The sequence below is a fragment of the Balearica regulorum genome, chromosome 3 (genome assembly GCF_011004875.1).
Source record: "Balearica regulorum gibbericeps isolate bBalReg1 chromosome 3, bBalReg1.pri, whole genome shotgun sequence".
Lineage (NCBI taxonomy): Eukaryota > Metazoa > Chordata > Aves > Gruiformes > Gruidae > Balearica > Balearica regulorum.
The window spans coordinates 100,842,433-100,855,930 of NC_046186.1; the positions used below are offsets into that span (position 1 = coordinate 100,842,433).

Genomic DNA, 13,498 nt, shown 5'->3' on the forward strand with positions numbered 1-13,498 from the left:
CTGAGACAGAAGAAAAAGAACAGGCATATGTGTGTTTCTCTTTCCTCTGGAGATTAGGAGTGTCACTTCTGATATATTTCTAGCCTTTGATATTTTCAAAGAAAAAATTGTCCAGTGTGTCTTAGACAGTGTGTCAGGTAAAAAGTCTTTTAATCTACCTTCTCACTGGTTTTATTCTTAAATGCTAGTGCTGTAACATTTCTATTTAAAAATCAATGAACATGTTTTCCCCACCCAATATTTGTAGAAAGATCTCTTAAATATGAAAAAGGATTATTTAAAAGGATAGTTGGATTAAATAGAATGACACCCACAATACTGAAATGGCCTAGTGCTCATGAGTAAGGGGAAATTGTATTGAAATATTAATAGAAGAAATCAATATTGCCAGTGTGCAGCAGTCTAAATCAATCAATGCCCATGAGCCTTCTTTTGCAGACTTTAACACCCTGAAGCAATAACATCTGGTTTGTGTGTCCTATCTGGACATCTGGATCCCAAATCAGTAGTAAAAATAACATGTATAAGAACAGTTTTGTTATGGAAACCTTATGTTTGCATATATTTGTGGATGATGTGCTTTAAAAAGCTTAAAGAATATTAGTTTTCATTCTTGAAGCTTTTTAGGTGGTCTCTGAAGATGCTGGGTGAGAGTCTCAGAAAGAAAGGGGCTCTTTCCTTCTGTTGGTACATAAGGATTAGGGGTGAGCATAAGGCAGGTCTTGCTGTATGTCCTTCCCACCTACCACCCCTGTGATACTTCTAAGTGTGCTCCTGTGTGAAATACACAGCTGCTGTGCAGATAAACAGCTGGAGTCAGGTGGTCTTTCAAAGATAAGAGCCCTCCTTAGAAAGGCTGTGCAGTTATTAATAACCTTTTAAACATTATACCTGCTTGCCAGTATCAGAATACTTAAGTTGCTTTCCCCAAAGTCAGGGATTTAATTGCAGAATTAGTGCATGTTTTTTAGTAGTGGAATAACTTGTTTCTAAGTTGAAAAATAACACTTTTCTTGATTTACTTGTGGTATTTTTCATTAACTGTTGTGGTGCTTAAAGCTGGGCATTGATGTGTGACACATGGTTTTTAGCTAGTGTGTCACCTGAATGTATGAAAGATGCTTTAGTTCTGGATTAGTTAGTCATTCTTTCACTGATAGAGACTAAAGATTTAACTGCTTTTGACGTCAGCCAAATTAGTGCATGCTACAGTTCTTATCTACTGTACAGCTCAATTTGCTGGTTATATTAAAGCTTTAAAAAGGCTCCTTAAATCTTTTCAGTAGAAGAAAAAAATCTACTATTTGTCTCTTAGGAGTATAAAAAGAGGCAATAATGAAGCACCCTAATCCTTCTTGGGTCTAAATTGCATAATTACTGGAAATTTATTTGCATGGTGACTGCTTTGTTACTGTAATTTGAATTTGGGCTTTTTTAACAAACAAGTTAAACCCACCTACTGCTGATCACCCATGAAGCCTGTTCTTCACAGTATTTGCCATGAGCTCTGCATAGATACAAACTATTATTGCTGCTGACATTTGGCAAACAGCGCTCTGCCTGCTCAACCACTGTGGAAAATGAGTAATGGCTATTAATAAACTTCATTGTTCTGTTTGCAGTAAGGATAGGGATGTCGTAGCAATTGGACAATCACGCTGCATTGCAAGAGTCTCACTCGAGGAAAAACGAAGGAGAACTTACCCTATGGGAGTTTGCCACTAATGGGCATTAGGTTTCATCCACTATCCATGAGCTACCACAGGCTTTTGAAGAATCAGAAGGTATAAAATTAAAGTAATATTTCTTCTGAAGGGTTCTAGGAGAGATTAACAGAACACAAATGAGATTTTCTCTTTTTAAGAAGGTGTCTGCTGAACTATGTCACAAAGATCCAATGTGAGGGATATGTGAGAAACAGAACTAATTTCTTGTCTTAAAGCCTCCTAAATAGGCAGGTCTGTATCTTAACTTAACACTGGCAATGACTGATGCTGCCTTAAAGTTCTGCTTGTCTCTCTTGCCAGGAGATTGCAGGGGTGCGGGGAAGTTGCTGCCCAGAATCATTAAAACTTTCCTCGGGCTTTCTGATATAATAGAAGTTGTATGTTTAAATTGAAATGAAACAACAAAGCATATTAGATCATGGATCAAACTTGTAGGCTGGAGGCCACTAGCGGTTTGTGAAGTCTCTTTATGTGGTCCCCAAAAGACCTCTCTCCTAGTGGCCATCGTACTGTCGATTACTTTTGCTATGTGGGTCTCCAGCCTGAGCTCCCAGCTAATAACTGAAACTCCACAGACAAAGCTTTGGAACTCTTACTGATATTTTCTACTCAGAGGTGAAGGTGTCCATAATAAAACATATACCAAAGTTGGACTGCATCCTGCATTATATACACTGTCCAGAATCAGTCCAGGTATTTCTACTTCTGTTGAAATCCGTGAGGGTTTTGCTGCTCATTTTGACTGGGTCAGGATTTCATTGTGGATTCCCACTGTTCTCATGAGTACGAAAAGGCCCTGTCTTCTCCCTGTGAGGCAATACAGGAAATAATTTGCAAGTGAAACGTTTAGGGTTTGCTCTGTTCAACCTTAAAGTACTCACTTGTTTACAAAGTACTCTTTTGTGAAGTAACGTGAATGTTCATGTATTGGCTGTATTGGTGCTGAAGAGCTGTGCAGCACTGAGCAGAACTCCGGGTGGAAGCATCCAGCACAGGCTGAACGCAGTGGCAGCTTTGGTTATTCTAGTAACAGAGGAAACCAAAAGGCAACTTGATACTGCTGAATCATGCCAGGAAGAAACAGAGCAGAAATATGTTTTATCTAGGCATGAAATGTTAACATTCCAGTATGTCCTTAAGCAAGTGTCAGAGAATGTGATAAAGATATCTTCATGTATATACAAGTCCTGCTTATTATTACTGTAACAAGAAATTGCTTGTCAAGGACATGATATAAAAGCATTTGACAGTCTTCATATTTTTTCTTTCAAATAACATTGGTTTTCTTTTTCACTTAGTTACATTTTTACATTGAGATGAAAGAAAATGCTACTATTAGTTTGCTGCATTGCAGGTGGTTAAAACTTAAAATCAAAGCTTGCAAACAAAAGGCAGTCCTTTGAAGCTTGAGATCTAGGCTAAGCAGGTTCTTAAGATGGTTAAAAGAACTTTGAATTCACTTAAACAGGAATTTTCTCATTGGGTTGAGCAAGGGTTTGTTTCATTGTATGTTGCATGGTAAGAACTCCTTTGGTTTTGAATGGGAAATTACAGGATTTGGTATTGTTTATCTTGAAGGAATGCCAAAAGAGCTGCACATATATATTTGTTCCTGATTCCAATATGTCAGTGGGCAGACTGCAAAATCTGTATGTGGGTGGAATACACCATGTGTCTTGGACTAATTGAAAGGCTGAAGTGAAAAATGAGAGCTCCAAGAACATACTTGTATGGGCAAGAGAGTCCCCAGAAAATGTTGCAATGTGACTTTCAAGGCTCAGTGTCCAGAAGTATGTTCCGTAGTTTGGGTAATAGATAAATCCAACTGGGTGGTTGTATCAGATTGGATCTCATTTTTCTGGGTTATGGGCCTCATCATTCATCTTCCCATCTTCATTTTAAAAGCAAACACCACTAAGTAGTCTGGGCTTTTTAGCTGAATATTTTCAGTTTGCTTGCTGTATTTCTGCTGTAAAATACCTTGTGAGAATTTACTTGTTTTTTCTGTTTTAAGTTGTGCATATGCTTTCTAAATAGTGTATCCTAGCATGGTGGCAATTATTTAGGAAGATGTGTGTTGGTTGTCACTGAAGAGAAGCTTTGCTATGAAGGCGTAGGTTTCAAGTAAACTTGCAGAAAACAATATATCTGAATCCACACAAGCTATAGACAGGCGAAAGTGTCTTTTAAAAATATGGATGTTATCCCAGATCTTTATTTAATAATGAAGATGAATCAATTGGTAGCGGTCACTACTTGAAAAATACTTACTCTACTTGGTAGGCATACCCGCTTTAGGGGATTTGCTTTAGCAAAGTTTTATAGTTCATTGAGACATTAAATAATAGAATTTAGCAAAGTCTATATGCAGGTTTTGTAGCTGCTTTCCCTGCAGTAATCTTATTCTTTAGACAAGACTCTAAAACATGTTTCAGACTTGTGCTACACACTTGTAATTATTTGTAATTTGGAAGCTTTCATCTTTGATGGATTGCTAGCTGGGAAGGTTGCCACAGGCAGTGTAGGAAGAAAGATGAGCAGAAATAGGAGTATCAGGAAAAGTAGTTTAGAACTGCTAAATGATGGGGCATCTGTCAAGAATTCTGTCTTTACAGAGTCTTCTGGGCATCCCTGCTGGAAGATCTTTCTTGAAAGAGGGACAGTGAAGCAACTTAAGAGCATTGTGTTGATGAAAGCAGCTGTTCATTCAGTGACCTCTGTCTCCAGTGCAAAATGTTCTGGTGTGGAGAGAGTCTTAGTGAGCAGCTCACCAGCAAAATGCCAGATTTATTTGCAAAGACTGCTAATGGAAGTGCTGGTCTTGCAAATGCTGTTCTATGGTTAAATAGGACAGGCTCCTCTGAGGATATGTGGTTGAATTAGATTTTTCTAATGTCAAGTTTTTAGCCACATTTGTGAAAGGAAGGGCTGAGAACTACTGTTGAAACATTGCCACAACTACAATGCTTCTTTTAAGAGATGGTGAATACCCTCAGGGTACAGAGTACTGAAACTGTGATAAATAACCCACTTGTTGGATTTCATCACCAACATAAGTGGCAACTACTCTCACTGATTTGAAGAGCTCAAAGTACAGTTATTGTATTGTTTGCTACAGTGAAATGTGGGATAGTGCTACTGCTTGAACTCCTTCCCTGCTTGTAGAAATTACACCGTTCCTTTCTGCTTTCAAAAGTGTTCATGGTCCAGTGGCAACCTGGCTGTTTTTAAGGTGCCTGGGATATTTCTGTCTACAGCCCCTGGGCACACAGTATCACATTTACCTGTCTCCATCTATGTCGCTGACTTTGAACTCTTCACAAATGGTAAACTGTCCACTTAAATCCATCCCCCTGAAGGTACAGCTCAAAGTTAGAACTGTCAGTATCCCTCTCCGTGCTGCTAGTGTGATTTGATGTCAAATTGTGGTTTAGCTGCTGCAAAAATGGTTTATTAGTCCTTGGCAGAACTGGCACAGGCAAACTCATGTTCTCAATTTTTAAATAAAAATATTGACATTTTTGAGAACACAGGTGATTCTAGTACATAGTCTTCAGAATTCTGAAGTGTTGCTATTGAGTGGTGGATTTTTGTCTGTGTGCAGAATGTGCAGAATATACCTCATATTAGCCATAACTCTCCTTATGTCCTTTCCCTGTTATAAATGTTTTCCACATATATGGCTGACACATGCAGATATTTTGAGTTCACTAAGTGTTGGATATATGCCAGTCTGGATATCTAACCTGTTACTTAGTACAGAAGAGATTGTGCTTTCTATGTGATTTCCCCCCCCCCTAGTACTTTATATCCTGTAACAAAGAAAACTCCATTAAAATCTTACTCTCTCTAGTCCCTAGGACTGATCAGAACCCTGATGGTGCACAAGACCTGTATGGGTGCTGCACTTGTGAAAGTAATTATTTCTTGCTCTTTAGGGAATGTGGATTTAATTCTTGTCCCTCATCGAAGCAATTTCAGGGCATAACTCTCAATATATTTATTTTTTTGTCTTGAGGGAGACCAGGGGATAATTAGTCCTCACTTTTTTCTCTGAAGTATCCTGTCTTTAGTCTATTCATAAGGCTTTTCAGAGTAGTGCCATCTCACGTGCTTGCAGTGGGCGTCTTTGCTGAAGTGCATGGTTAGCCAAATACTTCCCAGATTATGTGACATGATGCATGATTTTTGTGCTTTGTTTCTAGGAATAGTATGCAACCCAGCAGTCCTGGGGAGGAAATAATGGAAAGTAAAGCTGTGCTGGTTTCTCTTCAGCATGTGGCTTAAAATATGTATATACAAAATCAGGGTTTGACAACTCAAATTATTGCAATTTAAGTTCATAAAAAGTTGTTCCAGTAATGAGCTTAGCTTTGATTCATATGATTCTGACATATGCTTGGTACTTACTTTTTTAATGCTGTAAATCATTGGCAATAATGTCTCACAATCAAACCTTGTTCTTGTTGTGAGATGGGGTCCCTTATCCAGCACAATGGAGTTGTGGTCCCTAATACAGGTAATGAACAGCAGTTTTCATCTGGGTAGGTGTGGGGTTAGATCCTTAAGTAAGCTGGTGTAACTTCATTGAATTTAAAAGTCAATACTAAAGGCTCATACAACTTCTCTGTTAAGTCTAAACTCAAATTCCCTCAGTTAAAGGAAGGCGCAAGTTTGCAAAGTGGGAGGACAATAAACAGTCCATTGGATAATGTGCACATAGTGCTGCACAGGGTGAGTATTTGGATGGTGATGCTCAGGGAACAAGAGTCTGTCACTGCATGTCAGTCTGTAGCTCCACGGGGAAGCCACCCTGTCTGCTGGCCTGTGCTGGGCTCAGGGCATGTGGCCAGGAAAACATGAACCATCTCCTAGAAGGCCCCTGACTGATTTTTGATCCTGGTTTTATATTAGTATGCACCAGCCTGCAATAGGCAGATGCAGTTGGAAAACTGTACTCTACAGCACTGTTAAGTGGCAGGCACAGGATTTCAAAATAAGGACGGACTATAAGGAAATTGGACAAATGGAGATGTCAGAGCAAGTCCAAAGTACCCATGACACAAAGGGGAAACAGATGACTGGTTCCTCTTGATACTCTAATTGCAGCATGAACAGAAACTTGTCACAGTTTTGCTCATTTGGCTTTCAGATATATGTATATATGCCTTTTTGTATCCTGGGGACAAAAAGAGAGGTTTTGTACTTTTTTCTGGGAATCATCAGGACTGCAATTTCAGTGGGTGTGCTATTGCTACTGACCATGGTTCAGACCAGCATGCTTCTGCCTTTTCACATCTCTTCTATATAAGGACTCTTTTTTTTTCTCTTCCTTCTCAAAGCATTGTGCTGAATGCAAATTTGGAGGCAGCTTGTTGCATTATGCATTTAGCTTTCAAAGCAGAAACTGCATGTCTGCAATAATTTTTAAAATGTACCTTGAGGAGAGATGTATGCTTACAGGCAGAGATTTCAAAGATTACATTTTGGAAAAGGACCTTGTCAGTTTAGTATATGTATTTTGTTGGTCACTGATTTCTAGTTAGCATACTAGCAAAAGATGAATTTGATTAGGAAGGTTTATATGTATAATCTTTCACTGAAATGCATCAGAAACTAGAACTTTCATGCTTAAAAACATTAAATTTGTGTACAGAACTGCAATTCCCTTCAGAAGAACAGAATTAGAGACATTTTTATAAAGCAAATAGCTATCAAATTGTCTGCAATGAGTAACATGATTATGAAAGGGAGATTAAATATCTTCCCTTTATTGTTCCACTGACTAGTCAAGGTTTTTTCCTGTTCAAAGACTACTATTACTACCTTAATAAACTAGATCTTACCCATTGTTTCTCACCAAACTAAAATAATAGATTGCTACTGACATTTGAGCAGTATAGAGAATTTAACTGGTGCATTAATTTTTACTTGTATTGCTGTGGATATACTTTCTCTTGTTTTAATTAAAATCTAAATTAACCTTTCATTCAGAAAATTGTGCTCATTATAGGATTTTAAAAAAGCACTTGTGAAACTTTTATGTAACTGAGGCACTCTAAATTGCAAGGGCTACCAGATAAATCCTGTATTTTGCAGAGAAGCTCAGGATTGAACAAGCTGAATGAAGCTGATTATAAATTATGTTGCAATATCAATTAAATATGGGTGTACTTTGTAGACAGCAGATAATCATGTTCATATGGCATGTGTCATTCTGAGTTAATTGTGGGGGGCACCCTGTCATGCCTGATAGGTAGATTCCTGTGAAGTCGAAGGGATCACTACGAATTTAATACAAATGCAATGTGATTACTTGTTCTCTTTTTTCATTTCATGTAGTTGGTTATTCCACCCCCAAGTTGTGATCTGAATACTGCTATACAAACCCTCTTTACCCCTTGTTAACTCTTTCCATCTGAGAATGGGGGGATTAGTTACATAGAATCACAGACTCTTTAAGGTTGGAAAAGACCTCTAGGATTATCAAGTCCAACTGTCAACCCACCACCATGTCCACTAGACCATGTCCCAAAGTGTCATGTCTGCACACTTTTTGAACACCTCCAGGGACGGTGACTCCACCACCTCTCTGGGGAGCCTGTTCCAATGTCTGACTACCCTTTCAGTAAAGAATTTTTTCCTAATATCCAACCTAAACCTCCCCTGGAACAATTTGAGGCCATTTCCTCTTGTCCTATCACTTGCAGACTTAAATGCGGTATGTACTTAAATATGAACAGGCAGAATGGTTGAAAGTGTCTGTGGTAAAGTTTTGTCAAAACCAGCCTCCCAGAATCAATATTTCAGTATTTTTGCCTTGCATAGTGTCTCTAATCATTATCCTAGATGCTTAGAAGTATAGGTACCAAATAACCATAGCCTTAAGTAATGCAACTATTTCTCCCATTTACAGTTTGAGATTAGTTCCAAAAGCAAGAACAAGACTGAACAATCAATGATACTGTCCAGGGGTGTCTTCAAGATTTAGGTGCACAATTTACTACTGTATATCCTCATAATTCTCTTGGTTATAGTGTAGTTACATCTTTAAATTACTGCTTACGCTGAGAATTCAGGATCTTGGATAGTCAGTTGAAATGTATCGGTACAGCATCAAACTGAGGAATAAAGGGCCCTGTCTATCTATGCTGAGTTATACCTGCTGAGGCTCTGATCTTTTTCCTCTGTATTCTAACAGGTTGGTTCTATACATGTTCATTTTTAATGTTTATTGAGGAGTTTGTGGAAATATTTTAATAGCTGTAGCCTATATGAAATAAAGTTATAAATATTTTTTAATAGCAAGTGCACTATGTTTTGGAAAGATTGAAAAATGGGAGAAAAAGATGGCATGTAAGTTCACACAGAGAGTCTCATTCTCCTTCCCTATCTGAACCCACTCTGCCTTGGCTTTGTCCACCCCAATCTCCTTCAACTCTGATCTCAAGTCAGCAGGACCATGCTTGTTGTAGGCCAAGGCTTTTGGTTCAGTCAGTGTCAAAAGCTGTGATGTTTTTGTACTCCACATCGCTGTCCGCAAGAAGCTCAGTTGTGTCCCTTCAGAGGCTGTAGCAGACTCAGTCATTGCTGTCAGAAGATAGCTAGGAGAACTTGAAAACAGGAGCTTGGGTGAAGATGTGTAGGATGACTGTTTAGCATACAGCTCTTCTCTGGAACTGTACAAGTTTCTTCTCCCCATCCCAGCACATACATACTCAAGTGCTTGGCCCTAGGAACAAAAGCTTTTTCAGAGCTATAAATATAGATTGTGGGCAGCTCTGATACAGAATATTTTAGTGAAGATGGGGAGCCAAGTTACAGTGTGTGTCCAGGCAGGAGGAATGCAGAAAGATAACTGGATACACTTCATGCAGTGTAATTACGCAGTAATATAACAGTGTAAAATAGGGAATGATTTTAGGAAAGGGATGTGAAAACACAGTTTTAATGATGATCATGTACATGTTTCTGGCAGAATATTTTTTCTGTTGCGAGGCAGCTTTTAAGAAAGAAATTTGTTCTACTCAAATGACCAATTAGGTTTTTTTGGAACAGGATGCTCAAGAGCTTAGTATATGCTAAAATGTTTTCTTTGTACAGAATGTAAGCCCATTTCAGAGCAGGTCCAGCACTAGAAGGACATTTGTGTTTTCCAATTGTGCTGTTATGCACACAGTTAATCTGGGCTTATATTGATAGTCCCATAAAACTAGCACATACTTCAGAAATTCGGTAAAAATCTCAAATCAGTTAATACCTGCCTGTAGTGGAAAGGATTTGTTAGTATGTTGTTCATGAGCTTGGTTCTTCTGCGCTGGCTGAGGGATGGAAGAAACAAAAGGGAAAGAAACACTGGCAGTTACTGTAGTCTACAGTAGGTTGTTAGCGCTAAAGTTTTCAGGCATGGTTCTTGTGATTTGATGTGATCTAACTTGTACTTGTCAGAAGTCCTCGAAGTTATTTTCCTCACCAGAGCTGAGGCCCACTTCTTAGTATATTGTGTGGATCTGAAGGAGACATAAGGGGGTTCTTTGATTATTCCATATCATGGAGAGAGTTCACAGCAATCACTTGCATTTTTAGTGCAGTACAGAGCAGAAAAGGGGAAAGAAAGTTTTGCATAAAGGATCCACCTGCATATATGACAGGAAACATGTGAAGTCACTGGTCATCAGGATGCTTAAATTATTTCTAGTAACAGAATATATGCAATTTATAACCCACATAGAGCATACTACTCTCAATGTTATTGCTTTATTGAAGAGATATTCAATAGGGATTTATGACTTTTTAACATGAATCTAAATTTTTCCATATGATGATGATAAATTTCACATGTCATTACAGAAAGGAAATTGTATATAACACTTCTGTTTTTATTAATTCTGGTAATCTTATATTTATCTTTATTATTGATTGTTTTGCAATGCAGTGTTTGTACAATATTCAACATAGTTGTATCTTTTAATAATTAAAATGTGGTGACTTTTTTCTTACAGAAGTTTTGATGTTGGGCTACATCGCTTCCTGGTCAGGTAAGCTAAAGTTTATTTTGAATTGCAATTCCTTATTAAACAGCATTTTGTTAAACTGGTCATGTGAACTCAATACTACTTGATGTTTTCTGTGGCAAGATCCTCTTTTGTCTTCCACTTATATATTAGTTTGAGAAACTTGAACTGTTTGGCTTGGATATGTACCCAATGTCATTCTCTAAGGAACCTCTTCAGGAAAACCTGAACTCAGGAAATTTCAGTGGCAGTATTCCACTCATTCCTAAAGAAGTCATCTTAATTTTTCTTGTACTGAAAAAAACTTTTTTAGCGTTTTTCCACTAGAAACTCAAGAACCTTTGTACTTCCTAATAAGAGCTTGAATTTTGTAGGAAATTGACTGTGGAGAGCAGTTTTATTTTCTCAATAGAAAACTTGATTCAATGCATGGGATGGATTATCTTCTGAAGATACATAAGGAAAGTGAAATAATTGTGTCTTGTTTGACACTTAGAGGAGTGCAGTGGTTAAAGCAGGGTACTTCAAGAAAAGTGAGGTTAATGCATTTGAATGCTACACTGAGAAACTGTTTTTGCTGTTTGGAGTTCTTTTGTGTGAGCAAAATCACAGGTGTTCACTAAGAATGTGCTTGCATTCGTTTTTAGTAACATACCTATCACTAGCTACTGACCTTTACAAAGAAGTGCGATGCGTACCATGAAAGATGAAGTTTGTCATGGTCTTCAGGCCCTTAAATTGATTCTTTCACTTATTTCATCCCACCTAAAGTGTTGCAGTATCCATCTATGAAGAACTTTACCTTGGAAGAATGAATGCAGTACATGAGCCAGAGCATGTTGTTTGGGTACCACCATAAGGATCAGGTGATCTTAGGCTTCCCTTGATTTGGCCTTGGTACTGAACTCATTATTTTAGGCTGCTTTGTATTTTCTGGATAAAGGTTCTGCTAAGCCTTCACACTCATGAGTCCTTGTGGCCTTAATACAGAGTTTTTCAGCACTGGTTCACAGGCTCCCAGAGCTCTAACAGATTGGTTGCTCCTGATTGCTTTTCACTGCTCTAGTCACTCACTTGAAGCATGCATCTTGTAATGTTTTCAGAACACTGCTAACTGCTCTTGACTGTAGCTAGTACAACAAGCATACAGCTCCAGACAGAATGATAAATGCCTAGAAGCATCTCTCTGCCTTAGACTTGACATCACTTGTAAGTGTTCTTTTCAGTTTGTCCTCTAAAGTATCTGAGATACTCCTTTCAGATTCAGCTTCTCTAGATTATTAGTACAATGGCAAAATCCAGGAAAAAATGGTAATTCCCTGTGCAAAGTCTGGGTGCCAGTTGGACAATAACACAAAGGGCATCTCTTAAAGGGAAGAATACTGGGTAGTATCATGTTGAGCACTGTGCTTTTGTGGTTTAAACCAAATGCAAAAAAAAATGTGAAAGGAGATCAGACAAAGCCCATGTCACAGGGAAAATCAGGTTTCTTTTTAAGGTTGCACAGGCAAACCCCTATCCTGACATCTCATAACCTTTGAGCAGTAGGCTTTGTAACACTAGGGCTATTTTATGTATTTGTTTAACATGACAGCTTTTAACAGACAGTTGTCTTTACTAAAGCCATAGTGTCCATATTGCTGAAGATACATTCATTTCAGTGTGTAGATACAGTTTTAATGTATTTAAGTTCTGGTATCCGTTCTAAAAAAAGTTGCATCTGTATTTTGACCAGCAGATTGATTTATTTTTAAATAATCATATAAGAATTGGAAGTCATCATATGAGACTTGGTTTAAAAATAAACTATAGTTGTAAAGGGAATACAGTGCACAAGGTCTTCTGGGAATATGTACAACTACTTAAACAAGAATAGAATCATGGTAAGCATTGATGTACTAAGTTTGAGCTCTTAATGCTTCTGCCACAAAACATGCTTTCACTTGCGTAATATAAAGAATGTAATAAGACATTCTTCTCTTAAACTGCGTTGTTTTACGTCCTGTGGAGATGCAGTATTGGAATTGTACACTCATGCAATCCCTGAACCACAAGTAGTCATTGAATTTGAATGAGTTGAATGTCATCTCTGACTAATGTGTCACTTTTTTCAAAGCCCACTGGGTTCTATGCAGTGTGGTGTTCTAACCTTGGCTTCAATACTTCACTCTGTCATCTACCCCTGTTAACCACTTGGGAAGCCATCAGATACTTTCTCTGTAACTGTACTGCTAAGGAGGAAATATTATCCCCTTCTGTTGTAGCAGTATGCATTTTGCTTGGGTTTCCTTAACTGAAAATTTCTTTAATAGATGACTTTTGGACTAGGAAGCAGAGGACTTAGTGTTAAATCTCTGTTGTTGGTCTGCCATGCGACCTTTAGAAAGTTACTGCCTTTGTTTTTGCCTATCTAGACAGTCTCTGCTCTTGAGAACTTGCAGATCTTCTCCTTCTGTGTTCATGTAGTATCTGTCACAAACGGTCCCCTTCACAGTTTGGGTTACTATGTGTGAAATACAGTGGGGGGGAAAAACCCCAAACCCAAACAAACCATTGCAGGAAGGGTTAAAAATCTATGAGCTGAGATTTGAAATGTTCAAGAAATACTATATTGTTTTAAATATAAGGATGCCACTCTGCAGTAGAACAGGGAATCAGGTATGACACTTTCCAACATAAAATGCGAGGCCAACAAAAGTAAAAACAGTCTCTGCTGAAAGGGCAATCTGTGCCTAATTACTTATTAAAATGCTGATT

The 13,498-nt window shown here is 38.1% G+C and overlaps 1 protein-coding gene across 1 annotated transcript in view; it reads left to right on the forward strand.

Moving 5' to 3' along the window:
- HHAT (hedgehog acyltransferase) overlaps positions 1-13,498 on the forward strand; it is a 160,271-nt gene that overhangs the window by 26,047 nt on the left and 120,726 nt on the right. The window contains 1 exon segment of the mRNA XM_075749183.1: positions 10,730-10,765. Within this exon segment, the coding sequence (XP_075605298.1) occupies positions 10,730-10,765 (36 nt within the window).